Source organism: Dermochelys coriacea, chromosome 24 (assembly GCF_009764565.3).
Source record: "Dermochelys coriacea isolate rDerCor1 chromosome 24, rDerCor1.pri.v4, whole genome shotgun sequence".
Classification (NCBI taxonomy): domain Eukaryota; kingdom Metazoa; phylum Chordata; order Testudines; family Dermochelyidae; genus Dermochelys; species Dermochelys coriacea.
The window spans coordinates 3,161,593-3,175,419 of record NC_050091.1 but is presented as its reverse complement, the minus strand read 5'-3'; the positions used below and the strand labels follow the sequence as shown (position 1 = coordinate 3,175,419).

Here is a 13,827-nt window from a genome sequence, read left to right as displayed (position 1 = left end):
TACACAAGCTCTCCCCTGCCCGTGGCAATGTAGATGCTCTGTGAGTGTGTCTACACTGCAATCTGGAGGGTGACTGCAGCACATACGCAAATTTAGCGTCGAGCTCAAATAAAAATAGCAGCGAAGCTGTGACAGCACGGGCTAGGCACGCGAGTCTCTACCCGTGGTCCCAGGCGGGGTTGTGCTATCCCTGAGACAGTCCCCACTGCAAAGAGCTGGGATGTGAAGGTTACGTCCGCACTGCAGAGCGCACCCGGGTCCTGGCCTGTGGGCGTGGGCTTGCCACGCTGGTCTCCAAGAATCCACATGGCAGAGCTGCTCACGCCCCAGACTCCTGTCCACCCCGGTGCTGCCATGAACTGTGTTTGGAGCTAGAATTGCGGGGGGGGGGAAAGGGGGCGGGCATATCCCAAGGTTCTTAGCGCCTCGCTAATTGCAGCCACTCTAGGAATTGGTGTGCAGCTGTATTGTGGCCGAAGTTGTCTGTCCTTCCCCTTTGCGGAAGCGTTCTTAGCACGTGCCAGCATGTTTAGCTGCAGTATTTCCCGTGCCGCACTTCTGTCTGCTCCAGCTGGCACCGCTGGATCCAGCTGGTAGATCCAGCATGAGCTGGTATCTCAGCCGGGGACGGATAGCGGGTCTGTGAGATAGTGATGGGCATTTCAGCCTCAGATCCTTCTACACCGAAGGCAGTGTGGGTGGGACTCGGAGGGGAGTCCGTCCGTGCCACTCTTCTCCTAAGTAGACAATCCTGCGAAGTGTGGGAGGGGAGACAGAAAGGAAGGGATTTGCTCAAGTTCATAGCCAGGGACAGAACCTCCTGACCCCACTCAATGCTCAGTCCACTAGACCCCACTGACAGTGTTTTGTATCGTGGCAGCACCAAGCAGTCATAGGCCAGGACCCCGTGGTGCTAGGCGCTGTACAAACACAGAACAAAAAGATTGTCCCTGCCCCAAAAAGTCTGCAACTGAAATGGAAATCAAGAGGCAACGGATGGATGCAGGTATGCAGGGGAGTATGAAACTTCTGGCACGTGTCCCAAACGGTGGCTGTCCTTCAAAGAGTGAGAGGGTGCTTGGCTGGGCAGCAACATTTAGCTAGGAAAAAAGAGCTACAAAATGTTGCTGAATTGTAATAAAGCAACTTCTTTCCTTTTCGACGTTGGGCTCGTTAATCTCTCTCGATGCAGCAGATTTAATGGAGTGGTATTTGGTAGCCTCGCTAGGTGTGGGATCAGCAAGCTGCTGCTGAGCTAGGTTAACAGAACTTTCTTTTTATGGGACGTGCATGGCAGATAGCAGGAGGTTTAAAGTTACAATATTTCACTGTGGAAGTAAATAAACCTTGTAAGATGAGAAAAGTCGTGTTCATTCCGCTTAAGGAATTCAGAAGAGAGTTAAAGCTATTGCTGCCCTCACAGACCCCTTGAGTTTGGGGATGGCTCTTTGCCAAGGCAGTTGAAACCATGCGGATGAAGAACTGGGCTCTGGAGAGCGGGGTTTCAATTCCCAGCTCTTCCAGAGGTTCCTTGAGCAAGATAGTGAATCTGTTTGTGCCTCAGTTTCCCATTCTCTGTCTTTCCTTTCTGTGTCTGCCTTGGCGGTTTAGATTGCACACTCCTCAAGGAGTCTGTCCAAGCCATGAATTGAGCCCTGGCTCAGGGCTTTAGCCAAAAGGCCCCCGGAAGAGTTAGCAGCAGCTTGGTTCAGTGCCTGATCAGTGGTCTTTGCGCGCAGGGCTGGGATTGTCAGCCGAAGGGCCTGAGAGCCGGACAGGTTCAGTTATAGTGTTGGCAGGCAGCTGAGGCTGAATTTCAACATAGTTCAGTGGCGATGGAAAGTACCTTGCTGGCTCAGGGCTGTTTGCTGGTTGAGTGAATTACTGGGGAGAGATAGTGCCCAGGGTGGCATCGGAAAACGCCGATTTGTTGACCCCAAAATGGTTCTCAGAACCGTATCAGGTTCAACAACCTTTTGACGGGAACATATCAGGCTCTGACAGAACTGTTTGGTCTCCTACCTGGCTGCTGGGGGCCCCCAGGCTTCCAGGATCTATGGCTCCAGGGCCACCCTGCCATGTGGACTGCCCAGGGGCAGAAGACCTCTAAATACTCCCCGTGCTGCCTCCTGCCACTGTTACAGTCCAAGGCCCTCAGTCATTTCTCCCACGCTAACGTTGTTAGAATAGTGCACAGGTGTAAATGACACCAGGGGCAGGGCTGCGGAGAATCAGGGCCTATGGATTTGGTGATTTGCCGGGGTTATCTTTCCAGATCTCTACTGTAGATGATGCCAAGACACCAAACAATTAGCCGGTGTCCATAACACAGCAGAGTAAACCAGGACAGGTCTGTTTACAGCAGCCTGATGGGACGTGCTACTGGTTCGGCCCAGCTGAGGAGGAACTCCCTGGGGTTTCAGGCTGGGGAGGCAAGGGTTAAGGGAGATAGCTGCCAATCAGCCTCCTACAGCCCTGGCCTGGGGCAGCTATAAGGGGGAGGAAGGTGGCTGGGGGCCTGCAGGGGGGCGGATCAGTAGCCTGGTTGGCACCTCGCACTCAGGGCAGGTGCTTCACAGACAGTCTCTCAGTCTGGACTGGTCTGTTTTCCAGCAACTCTCAGATTTAGTCTCCCCCTGGACGGGTGAGGAGCCAGGAGACGGCTTTGTGCTGGCTGTGGTCTGGGGGCCGTGGGGAGGGGAGGAGAGCAGGGAACGCCCCACAGCAGGCCTGAATTCCAGTCCGGGTGCCTAGCTCCCCGCGGACCCATGCTGTGGCAGTAGGGCAGAGAAGGGACCCAGGGCAGGGAGGGACCTCAATAAACAAATACATGTTCGGGCCCCAGCTGCTCTGGGAGCTCCAACTCCAAAGAGCCCGGAGGGGGCTGGGATGCCACGCCCAACTCGTCCGGCCGGGCCAGGTGCACTGCAAAGCCCGGTACCCCCAGGCCTCCACAACCCCCGTCCTGCCCAAAGCCAGGCACTGAAGAGCCAGGCATGCAGACCGGAACTGCAGAGGGGGAGGCAGCAAGCCATCCCTGGGGGGTGGGGGTTCCTGGCCGGGCAGGGGACGGGCAAGTGCTCAGCTCCCAGGCTGTGCTGGGCCAGCCAGGATTCCTTTCCCCTCCGGGCACCCCACTGTCTGAGCTGTGTCTAGGCAACCATGTCGGGCCATGCTGGGGTCGCCCCACAAGACGCGCACAGCAGCTGCTCTCAAGTTCCACCTTCCTTCCCATCAGCTGTTCCCTCGGCAGCAGGATGAGAGAAGCCACCCGATGCACCAGCCCTTCCTGCCTCAGCCATGATGCCCACCGTTCACTGCTTCCTGCAGCCCCAGCCTGGCTAGGGCAGGCCCCCCCCCGGCAGCGATGCCCACAGTGACACACCTCATTACCCGGGCATAACCTCTCCTAAGCTTCAGCCAAAACATTCCCTTCCCTCTTGCCACCCCCACCAGCACTCCTCAGAAAACCCCACAAGGAGGGTGATGCCATGAGCAGGCATAAGCCAGAGATGCAGAGATCATTATACCGTGGAGTCAAATGGCAGAGACTTTATTTATGAGATGGGGGGTTAACCTGTGGAACTCACTGCTACCAGGTATTAAAATACAACCAATCCTAGATATTTATGTGAACAACAAGATCCATGATTCCACCATTGGCTCAGAGAGTTGATGGCCCCATTGCTGGACCCAGTGTTTCTGCTTCACTCCCGACTCAGTGACATTAACCCTTCAGAAGCTGCAAGTGAGTGCGTCATCCCTGCCCCCTTTCCATCCCTTGGCCTGGCAGGCTGGGGAACACCTGTGGCTGGTGGAATGGGCAGTTGCAGTGGAAGCTTCTCTGGTCTCGGTCCCATCTCCGCTCCCTGCGAGGGAGGCCAGGCTACGCGCTGACCCCGGCGCTCAGGGCTCCCAGCGCCAGCAGCAGGATGATGAGGCAGTAGGATAGCGATGAGGCCAGGGACCGGTCTGAGGGGGTAGCTAAACAAGAGCGACGGGGTCAGTTCCTGTCGGGGGCGACTGGTGATGCCGGGGCGTTGCTGCACCACTAGAGCATGGCTCGGGCAGGGGCTGGGATACCCGGGGAGAGGAGATTGGGCAAACAGGGCTGGGTCTGGGCAGGGCAGTGCTGGCCTTGGTGCCAGCGTCTCCTCTGGGGAATCTGAGTCAGTTCTGCCCAGGAACCCCCTGTCCATGGAGCTCGGTGCCTGAGGACTCTGACACGGAGCAGAATGAGGAGAGTGGGAAGTGATAGGGCTCAGACCTGCCGCTCGGTCCCCCCCACTCAAGCCCCTTCCTCTGCTGGCTCCCTGTGAGCAGCTCATCAAGTGTCTGCAATGCTGCGGGATGTGACCACCTTCCCCGGGCCCTGCCCCGTTGATGTTCCAGACCCTTCCCCTGAGCTTCCGCCTGGGTAGGGACCTTCTTAGAGCAAAGACCAACTCTCCCTGTCCCCACGCTGGGAAGCGCTTTCCCAGGGGATTACCTGGGCACAGGTCCTTTGGGGAGACCATCCTGGAGCTGTTACTTGCGGGGTGCTGGGCCATGCAGGCGACGGCCGGGAGAGACTTGAAAGGTTTCAGAGAGACGAGCAGAATGGGTCCAGTGGATACGACCGCGCCGCTGGCCTTTAGAGTCCAGCTGTAGGCCACGTGTCCCACTCTCTCCCCAGCCACGCAGCGCAGGGTGTAGTTACAGGTTCCACTGGCACAGGTCACTGCGTCACAGACTATCGTTGTCGCTGGCACTTGCTCTGAAGGAGAAATGGGATAAAATCCCTGGCACAACTTCCTAGCAGCTGCCTGGAACCGCTGGAGGAAGCGGAGCGCAGCAGCCCTCTGGCCCTGCGCAGCGTAGTCGGAGCAGGGGTGGGTGGAGACCTGACCGTAGATGGCTGGTCAAATAGTGTCAAAAATACCATAAAGCATCAATTTATCCAAACAGCAATGCCGGTAACAAGATATGGTTGGGGTCGCCAGTCCACTTAGCCTTAGCTACTTCTGTCTAAATCGCCAAAAAAGAAGTTACTGACTGGGGTAGCGGGTGGACTCCTGCTTCAGGGAGGCTAGCCCCACAACCCCGCCTCTTCCACCCAAGCACAACCCCCTGCTGCCAGAGCCCTGAGCCTGCCTCCCCTGTGGCTGGAGGAGCCCCAGGCCACCCCAACCCCTGGCCGCCGGCTGGAGCTCAGCCCCCGCCGGCTTCAGGGGAGAGGAGGAGTGAAGGTGGGCTCTCAGAGCGGAGCATGAGTGGGGCTGGGGCCTGGGTTAGGGGAGGCTTAGCCTGCCCTGGCCTTCGATACCCATGCTTAAGCTAGGCGGGCAGCTGGCCAGCTCTTCGAGCAGCTCACTTTGCATTCTTCTTCTTCTTCTTCTTCTTCTTATTTTTTATCTGCTTTGCATAGATCCTATCTGTCATCCCTGTCAGCGAATTCGTCAGTCTGTCCGTCTTCCTCTTCGCTGGAAGAGCATTGAGTCAGTTCTTAATCTGCCATTTTCTTCTCTGATTTTACCCGGCAACATAGCAGGGGAGACTTTCCGGATTTTCGGTGCATGATGCCCAAACCGGCCAGCTGAGCCATTTAAAGTGTTACAGGCATTTCTGCTGCTGTAACTAGATTGCAAGGCGGACGCTGCTTTAATTTAAGTGCGGGGATTGCACTCCGCACTGTTTTACGGCTGGCTGGGCTGCCACTTACGCCATAACTTGCTACCTCCATCCGAACAGTTTGTTCGCTAGTTTAGCCTTTAAAATTTGCCTGAAATGCTCTGAGGTCACAAGCAGAAATGGAATCACCGTCACAGACATCTTGGAAGCATGGATCTAGAAGGTAGACAGCAGGGTGTCTCTCTCACGGGGATCACACCACTCACGACTGGGGCGCCTCCTCGTGGCTCACCGCGGGATTGGCTCACGGCTGGGGCGCCTCCTCGTGGCTCACCGCGGGATTGGCTCACGGCTGGGGCGCCTCCTCGTGGCTCACCGCGGGATTGGCTCACGGCTGGGGCGCCTTGTGGCTCACCGCGGGATTGGCTCACGGCTGGGGCGCCTTGTGGCTCACCGCGGGATTGGCTCACGGCTGGTTTGCTGCCACTGCCACTTGTGATTTCTTGCCTCCCTTGCCCCAATCGCACACTTGGCAGCTTCTCTCAAGCTCCAACGTTTCCTCTTTGTGGTTTGGCCCTCTGGCCAGGTGGTGCAGTTTCCTCCCTTCGTGGGGATCAGAGTCTCGCTAAATTAAACTGCCTTGGGAAGTCTTCAAAATCCACTGCCTTGCCCCTGTTACCCTCCCAGTCAGTGACTGGGAGGGAAGGCCAGGCCCTCCCTCTACACCGGCTCCCTACAATCCCCAGCTCAGGTCCATGTGGCCTTCTAACTGCCGTTTTCCCAAGGCTGCTTTCTGCTCCCGTCTCTCAACCCCGAGAGTGACTGTGGCTCTCCCCCTGGCCCCGCCAGGGCCTTTCTGCTTTCCTCTCCCTGGTTTTATACCAGCCCAGTCAGGCTTCAGGCTCAGTTCAGGCTGTCTATCCAGCTCACACCTTACCCAGGTGCAGCCCATCCTGTCAGGTAGCCCCTCCTGAGCCCTTTTAACCTCTTGATCGGTGGAATAGGGTGAACACCCTGTCAGTGTGGGAGTGATCCCTTAGTTTTTCCTTGGTATTGTCCCTGTCCTTCCACTCTTGTGAGTGGACTGTGTTCACTGCTCTCACGAGGATGCGTCTGAACGTTCAGGAACCCGTTCTGGGCATCAGACGACGCAGAAGTGTCATTTCCCGCATTCTGAATGGACTGAACGCCGGGTTCAAGCAGTGAACTGAATGTTGAGTTTCAGGTTTGAAAGACATGAAGAATATCACGGTGGCCACTCCTTGTCCGACAGCTGCGGAGCGACGAGCCTTCCTGCACATTGGAAGATCTTTGAGACGGTTGGTAGAAGATGCCTAGCAAGAACCATGAGACGTTCTCGGCATGGCTCTGCTAACGATGCTGGAAAAAAGTTGTTGGGTCTTGTTTGGTTTTGAAAACCAGGACAACGCTCTTCCCTTTTGACCCGTGTGGAGAGAAAACTGTCAGATTTTCAGCTTCCCCGGCAAGAAGCTGCCTTGTCTGGGCAGCACGGCCGGTCTCCCGACAGCGTGAGTGCTCATTTGTTGACAAAGCCCATGCAGCCTCCATATGAGCTGCGGTGTTGGTCCCAACCCCAGACCGTTCCCTGGACCTGGTTCGTTGGTGATATATTTTTTTTTTAAAACAGGTCCGCAATCTCCTGGCCTGGAGCAACAGACCAGACAGTGTGGCAATGCTCAGCTGCACACGGGAATGAGTAAAGCCCTGGCTGTGGTGTCGTTACCGTAATGTCATGCGACTATTGCTCCATCCATCTGATGCTAGAGACACATGAGGGGCTTGCACAAGAAGAACCCCGAGGGCTGGGGTCACAAAGGAACATAGGGACATGGAGCTGCTGCGCCTAACTCTGAGGGGCCTGGGATGCCACTGAGATTCACAAGCCTGAGTCTGGCGCCCAGGTGTCCCATGCAACCAACGGGGACCGATAGGTACAAAGGGATTCACGCTCCCCCTCTCAGGACCTTTGCTGTCTGTCTCTGCTGGGGACTCTCAGCTGGGAACCATCTCTTGGGTGTGGGCTGCTGAGGTCTCCCCTTGTACCATATAGCCCCGTGGCGAGGGTCCTCCCCTGGGTGGGAGAAGGGGTTTGAACAGGGAGCTGCCACCTCGCGAGTGAGCGATACAACTACTGGGCTCTGGGATAGCCTGATGGGAGGCGGGGGGCTCTTTGGATCTCTGATTCACGAGTGGCTGGAGCAGGGCATCAGATCCTAGGGCTCCCTTCTCTGGGGGGAGCTCTCTAACCACCGGCTATGGAGCTGTTCTCGTGCTGGTTCTCTTTGCGGCCCCATGACTCTGCACTGGCCCAGCACCAGGGACGCTCCAGCCCCTTCCCTTGATATCGCCCCGGGAGGCAGCAGCTTTCTCAGAGGGGGAGGTGTGGCAGGGGATTGCTGGGGTGACTGGGGCCTCTTTAAGTGCAAAAAAGCGTCGGAGACCAGAGTGGTTTCATTGAAATCGTCGTGGGGTCAGGGTGGAGGCGGGGACCCAGCTGCCAGCTCTCTCCAGGAGAGCCCCGGGCAGCGTTTCCCTGCAGAGGGCATTACCTGCGCAGAAGTCCTTTGGGGAGATGGTCCTGGAGCTGTTCCCGTCGGGGAGATGGGCCGTGCAGGTGATGTCCTTGTGAGCAGCCTGGTGCCGCTGAGGGATGTGCACGATGGAGTCTGTGGACAGAACGCTGCTGGGTGCGTTACTCCAGCTGTAGGTCACGTTCTCCCTTCCGTCCCTGACGGCGCAGCGCAGGGTGTAGATACAGGAGCCCTCCTCGCAGGCCACTGAGTCACAGGCGATGGTGGGTGGCAGTTGTCCCTCTGCATGGGGGGAGAGAAACATGGAACAGGCTGAAATCCCTGCAGCAACTTACTAGCCGCTGCCTGGATCTGCTGGGGGAGCAGCACGCAGGGAACCCTCTGCATCTTCGCAGCGCTCTTGGGATGGGGGCAGGGGGACATGAAGGTAATGGGACAGCTGGGAGGGGGCGGATGAAGGAGGGAGCATTGGGGGGGGCCCAGCTTGGGGATCGGTTGGGGGTTGGAGCTGGTTGAAATTTTCTAATGAACATCTTTTCCATCTGAAAATTTGGTTTTGTCAAAACTGCCATTTTCGGTGGGGAAAAAGTTGATGCCAAGAAAAATGAACACCTGCTTTGGAAAACTGAACAAGCAAAACCCCAAACGTTGCATTCAAACGGTCTTTCCCCTCCACCCTTTGGAGTCCACCGCCAGTGGCAAGGTTGCTGTGGTAACGGATCAGTATTTGGACACCTAGTGTTTCAGAGGGAGTGAAAATGTCAAAATGTTTAATTTCCTGATTGGGATCTTTTGCAACTTTTCATGCCACTATTTTATTATTATTTTTTTTTAATTTCTACTTCACATCCTGATCGGGGACAAAAGCAGATGTCGAAATGGCCCAGTGCAACGGAAACGTTCCTGATTAACACTCTTGGGGTGACCAGTGCTGGAGTTGTGGGATGGGGAAAGCAGACCAGGAAGTGGAGCCCTGGGTTGGGTGGGGGAAACCTCGATCCCAAGAGGAGTTTGGGTTCCAGATGGGCCAGGGCCGTGTGGGACAGTGGCCAGGACGGGGGAAGGACGCTGCAGCAGAGCACAAGTGGGAAAGGGCTTCAGAAGATGGAGGAGCAGGGAGACAGGGCTGGCGAGCAGCGGAAGAGACCAACGCGAGGCAGAGGACGAGGGGAAGCAGCCACACTAAGATGTTTGCAAGGCCGAGTTTCCTGAGCAAGGCGGGTTCCAGGCTCCATCAGGGTTCCCCCTGCCCCAGCACTTACTGGACACGCGCAGCGTGAATTCCCTGTAGGCGAATTGCTCTTTGTCTGTGCTGAATTCCACGGCGTAGCTGCCCATGTCCTCCATCCTCAGGTTGGTGATCTGAAGCGAGTAGCTCTCATCGGGGAATCGCAGGCGTCCCTCATAGGATGGGTCAAACACCAGGACATGGGGAGGTTTCCCTGCGGCGACGGTGGCTAGACCGCTTGTGTTTACTGTCCAGGCCCCCTGTTTAAAATTCTGTGTTGCTGGGATCCTCAGGGGGAAAGTGACCGACCCTCCCAGAATCCCGGTCAGCTCCGCCTCGTCTGCGGCTGCTCTGGAGTACTCTGGTGCACGGGAGGGAAGAACAGGGAATAGATGGACCATGGACACACCAGGCCAGTTCCCTCGCGGTCTCTGTGCATGCTCCACAGGAGCCAGGGGGAGTCACAGATTACAGGAGTGGGGGGGGGGGGGGGAGAAGTTGTTTCCCCTGGATCTGGCTCAAACCCCAGAGATTGCAGATCTGGATGTCAAACGTCCCATGGCCGGGCAGCCTTCCCACCTGGGGTGTTGGTTTGGATATTACAGAGAGAGGGGCCATTTGTGAGGTTGAGAGCCTGATCTGGCTTTGGAACACATCCGCTTTTGGGGGACAGATCTGGTAGCAGTAGGGGGTCTTACCCTTGCATGGGGTGCAGCCTCTAGGCAAAAGACCCTCAAAAGGGACAAAAACCCTCACTGTGCTAGAGTGGGATACAGCTTTTCCAGGGGGTTTATCTGCGTAGCCAAAGGAAGCTGGTGATCCTATTACAGCTCATTGAACGGCTGAACAAATCTGTCTGTGTATCTCCATGCCCACCCATCTCTTTCTCTCCCTGGGTGCTGGCGAATGGTGGGTCGTGCCATAACCAGTATAGCAGAGGAAATAGCTGCTGCCAAAGAAATAGTCTTGCCAGTATCTCCACCTAGCAAATTATCTTTCAGATGCTTTAGCAGCCAGGCCCTGCTGGTGCCAGGGGGAACCTCAAAGCCCTTAGGGCAGCAGGTCTCCTGGGAGAGGCAAGTACCACCCCTTTCCAGGGCTGGTAGCTGTCTGTCAGGCCAGAAGTAGCCAACGTGGCATTTCTGTTGGTATTTCTACATCCCCACTAGCGGTTCAGGGGCTGGGAAGCAGACGAGCAATGAAATGTAGGTTGAGATCCTGGGCCTGATTCTCCCTCGCTCTGCATCTGCGTAACCACTTCCCCCCAGGGCAAAGCCAGTGTGAAATGCTCCCGATGTGATCCGGGAGCATATTACACGCAGGGCCACGAAGGATAAGGCCCGACCAGGGGGTCCTGGAAAAAATCTTCTTGGTGAGAATGAGACGGATCAACCCAAGGGTCAGGTTGGTCCCACCTGCCCTGTGGCTCACGCTCTGCCGGGCCCAGCTGTTGTGCAGGTGTAAGGAGGGGCCATTTCATCTCAGCCTCGTGACTGTCCTCCAGGAATCGCCCCCCCACACGCTCCCAACCCCTCTCCTCTCCTGAGCTGGGCTCTCATTTGCTCCCTCTCCGAGGGCTTGTGTAGTTTGGTGGCCCTGCTGCGGCTCTGTGTGCAGGTCAAGCTCACAGTGTGACTGGCCCACGGCAGGCCCTGGGCAGGGAGTGGGAAGCACGAATCCATGCAGACCCCCCCAAGCAGCCGCCGGGAGCTGCCAGGGAAGCAGTAATAACCCTGCCCCTGCCCACCGCACTGCTACCCCTAGGGACAGGGGCTCAGGGCATCCCCTGCTGCAACACGGGCCATCTCGCAGGAGTTCCCCCCTCCCTCCCTCCTCTCAGCCTCCAGACCCATAACTGACCCCTCCTTCTCCTTTCCCCAAGTCCTCCCGTCTCCCTTCCCCAGAGGCCCCCCCCCCCGCCGCAATGCTCTATGCTTTGCCCTGCCATTATGCAGGACATCCCTCCCAGCATTGTCCCTCTGCTGTGGGGAGATGGTCCCCCAAGAGCACAGGAGCGCTCTTGGGCCTGCCCAGACCCTTCCCTCGGCCACCCCAGGCTCTTCAGGGTCTGTGTAGCTTCCCACGGGTCTTGCCCCCAGCTGCTAGAGAGGAAGGGACCCTGCAGGGTGAGGTGAGCTGGGAGTGCAGGGCTATTCCAGCCCCAGGCTCTACCTCTGTTCAGCTCTGCTGATGCCCCTCAATCCTGACATACAGCCCCCCCATTCCAACCCTGGACTCCCCTTCCCTCCTTCAGCTCTGCTGATAACCCTCAATCCCGACATGCAGCCTCTACCCCCTTCCCCAGTTATTACAGCCCTGGCTGAGTAGCTGTTTGCAGGGCTGCATTAACTCTATGTGGGAAAAGAAGGCAAATGGATTGAATCAAACCAGAGACTCCCAGTTGCCCCAGGTGTGGGGTTTGTGAGTGACCCGTGCGTCACCATTTCCTGCACCCATTTCAGACAGATCACTCACCACTGGGCTGCAAGAGCAGAAGCAGCAAAAGAAAAGAAGGTTGAAGAAGAGCCCCTTCCATCCCGACAGCGTGGGGCAGCAGGTGTCAGAGATCCTCACCAAATCGAGCCGGAGCCTGGAGTGGTTCGGATGGGGACGTCAGGCTGGCAGGGCAATCCTGGCTACCCTCCGTGGCTGAGGATGGACTGCAAAGAAATGAATCTCCCTGCGGCTCTGCAATTTCTCCACCGGGAGATGGGATTTGGCAAGACCACACCCCACTGTCAGTGATGTGACTCAACTCTTGGGGTGAGTCACCCAATGAGCTCAAAGCAGCCGAGTTCCCTAACCCCACAGGGTGTGTCACGCTGAGCGTGGGGCTACACTCAGCTGGGCTCAAGCCCAGGGTGCTGGGTTGGGGAAGGGTCCTCTAATTGCTCAGGGCTGAAAGGGGTGGCGGGTGGGACTGAAACGGACATGGTTCCTGTGATATTGGATGGTTCTGTCTATTGCATCGGAGAGCCTGTCGGAAACTGTTTAGTAAGCACGTGGTAAAAAATATAAAGGCAGGTTAAGAAAGAAACATTTAAACTATTACATATAAGGGTAGGTTAAGAAAAGAGCATTTAAAAAGAGTTAGGTTAAAAGACAGAACAGGACAAGAAAAGTGAAAAGAAAGACCCTTTGCAAAGGGCAAAGATAGACAGCATGTGATTGAGACAGAGAGAGAGAGAGAGAGAGAGAGAGATCTTACCCTTCCAAGTGTTTCTGTGGAAAGAGGCAACTTCCTAGGTTCACAGCCCCTCAGGCTTGTTATCATCACCTTTGGGTCGGCCCAATCAGATCTTGTTCTACAGCAGTGTCATACAATTCATTTTCTGGAACCAATCCTATAGTCCCAAGGTTTTTAAACAAGAGCCACACCCGCTCCCTTTAACAGCATTAATATTGTAAAAAAACCAGACCCCAAGCATTTTTCCCACCATGTAGCCCTTTTACAGAGGGGCTTTAATAAAAGTTAAAACCATAAGCCCTTAGTAACAAACAATTTTAAAAATTTCCCCCCTATGTTTTAGACTAACATTGGTTATTTTTTAATCAGGATAATCTGAAGCTGCAGCTAAACCCGTTAGCAAAAACAGCATCTGTGAGCCAGTGGATCAGAGATAAGAAGGTTGCTTCTTCCCCAAACTTTTTAACAAATGCAAGTAAAAGTTATGTTAAGTCTTGTGAAGGGATAAAAACTTTAAAAGACAAACCTATATTGTCAAGGTTCCTTCCCCACTCTGAACTCTAGGGTACAGATGTGGGGACCTGCATGAAAACCCCCTAAGCTTATTCTTACCAGCTTAGGTTAAAACTTCCCCAAGGTACAAATTATTTTACCTTTTGCCCTTGGACTTTATTGCTGCCACCACCAAGCGTCTAGCAAATATATAACTGGGAAAGAGCCTGCTTGGAAATGTCTTCCCCCCCAAAATCCTCCCCAAACTTACACCCCCTTTCCTGGGGAAGGCTTGATAAAAATCCTCACCAATTTGCATAGGTGAACACAGACCCAAACCCTTGGATCTTAAGAACAATGAAAAAGCAATCAGGTTCTTAAAAGAAGAATTTTAATTGAAGTAAAAGTAAAAAGAATCACCTCTGTAAAATCAGGATGGTAAATACCTTACAGGGTAATCAGATTCAAAACATAGAGAATCCCTCTAGGCAAAACCTTAAGTTACAAAAAGACACAAAACCAGGAATCTACATTCCATTCAGCACAATTTATTTTATCAGCCATTTAAACAAAACAGAATCTAAGGCATCTCTAGCTAGATTATTTACTAAGTTCCAAGACTCCGTTCCTGTTCTGTCCCCGGCAAAAGCATCACCCAGACAGAGAGACCCTTTGTTTCTCCCCCCTACAGCTTTGAAAGTATCTTGTCTCCTCATTGGTCATTGTGCTCAGGTGCCAGCGAGGTTATCCTAGCTTCT

General features: G+C 55.1%; 1 protein-coding gene across 2 annotated transcripts; it reads right to left on the bottom strand.

The window, feature by feature from the left end:
* Window positions 1–3,537: 3,537 nt before the first annotated feature.
* Window positions 3,538–13,789, bottom strand: LOC119848152 (SLAM family member 9-like). 2 transcript variants are annotated; one of them, XM_043502203.1, is made up of 6 exons: window positions 13,678–13,789; window positions 11,866–12,050; window positions 9,425–9,751; window positions 8,181–8,444; window positions 4,490–4,756; window positions 3,538–3,984 (listed from the first exon to the last, which is right to left on the bottom strand). In XM_043502203.1, the coding sequence occupies exons 2-6, from the start codon at window positions 11,924–11,926 to the stop codon at window positions 3,887–3,889; spliced, it is 1,017 nt and encodes a 338-aa protein (XP_043358138.1). In that variant the 5' UTR covers window positions 11,927–12,050; window positions 13,678–13,789; the 3' UTR covers window positions 3,538–3,886. The 2 variants fall into 2 exon arrangements, with proteins under 2 accessions (XP_043358138.1, XP_038239498.1); XM_038383570.2 differs by lacking the exon at window positions 13,678–13,789 and adding an exon at window positions 12,599–12,753.
* Between the last annotated feature and the right edge of the window lie 38 nt (window positions 13,790–13,827).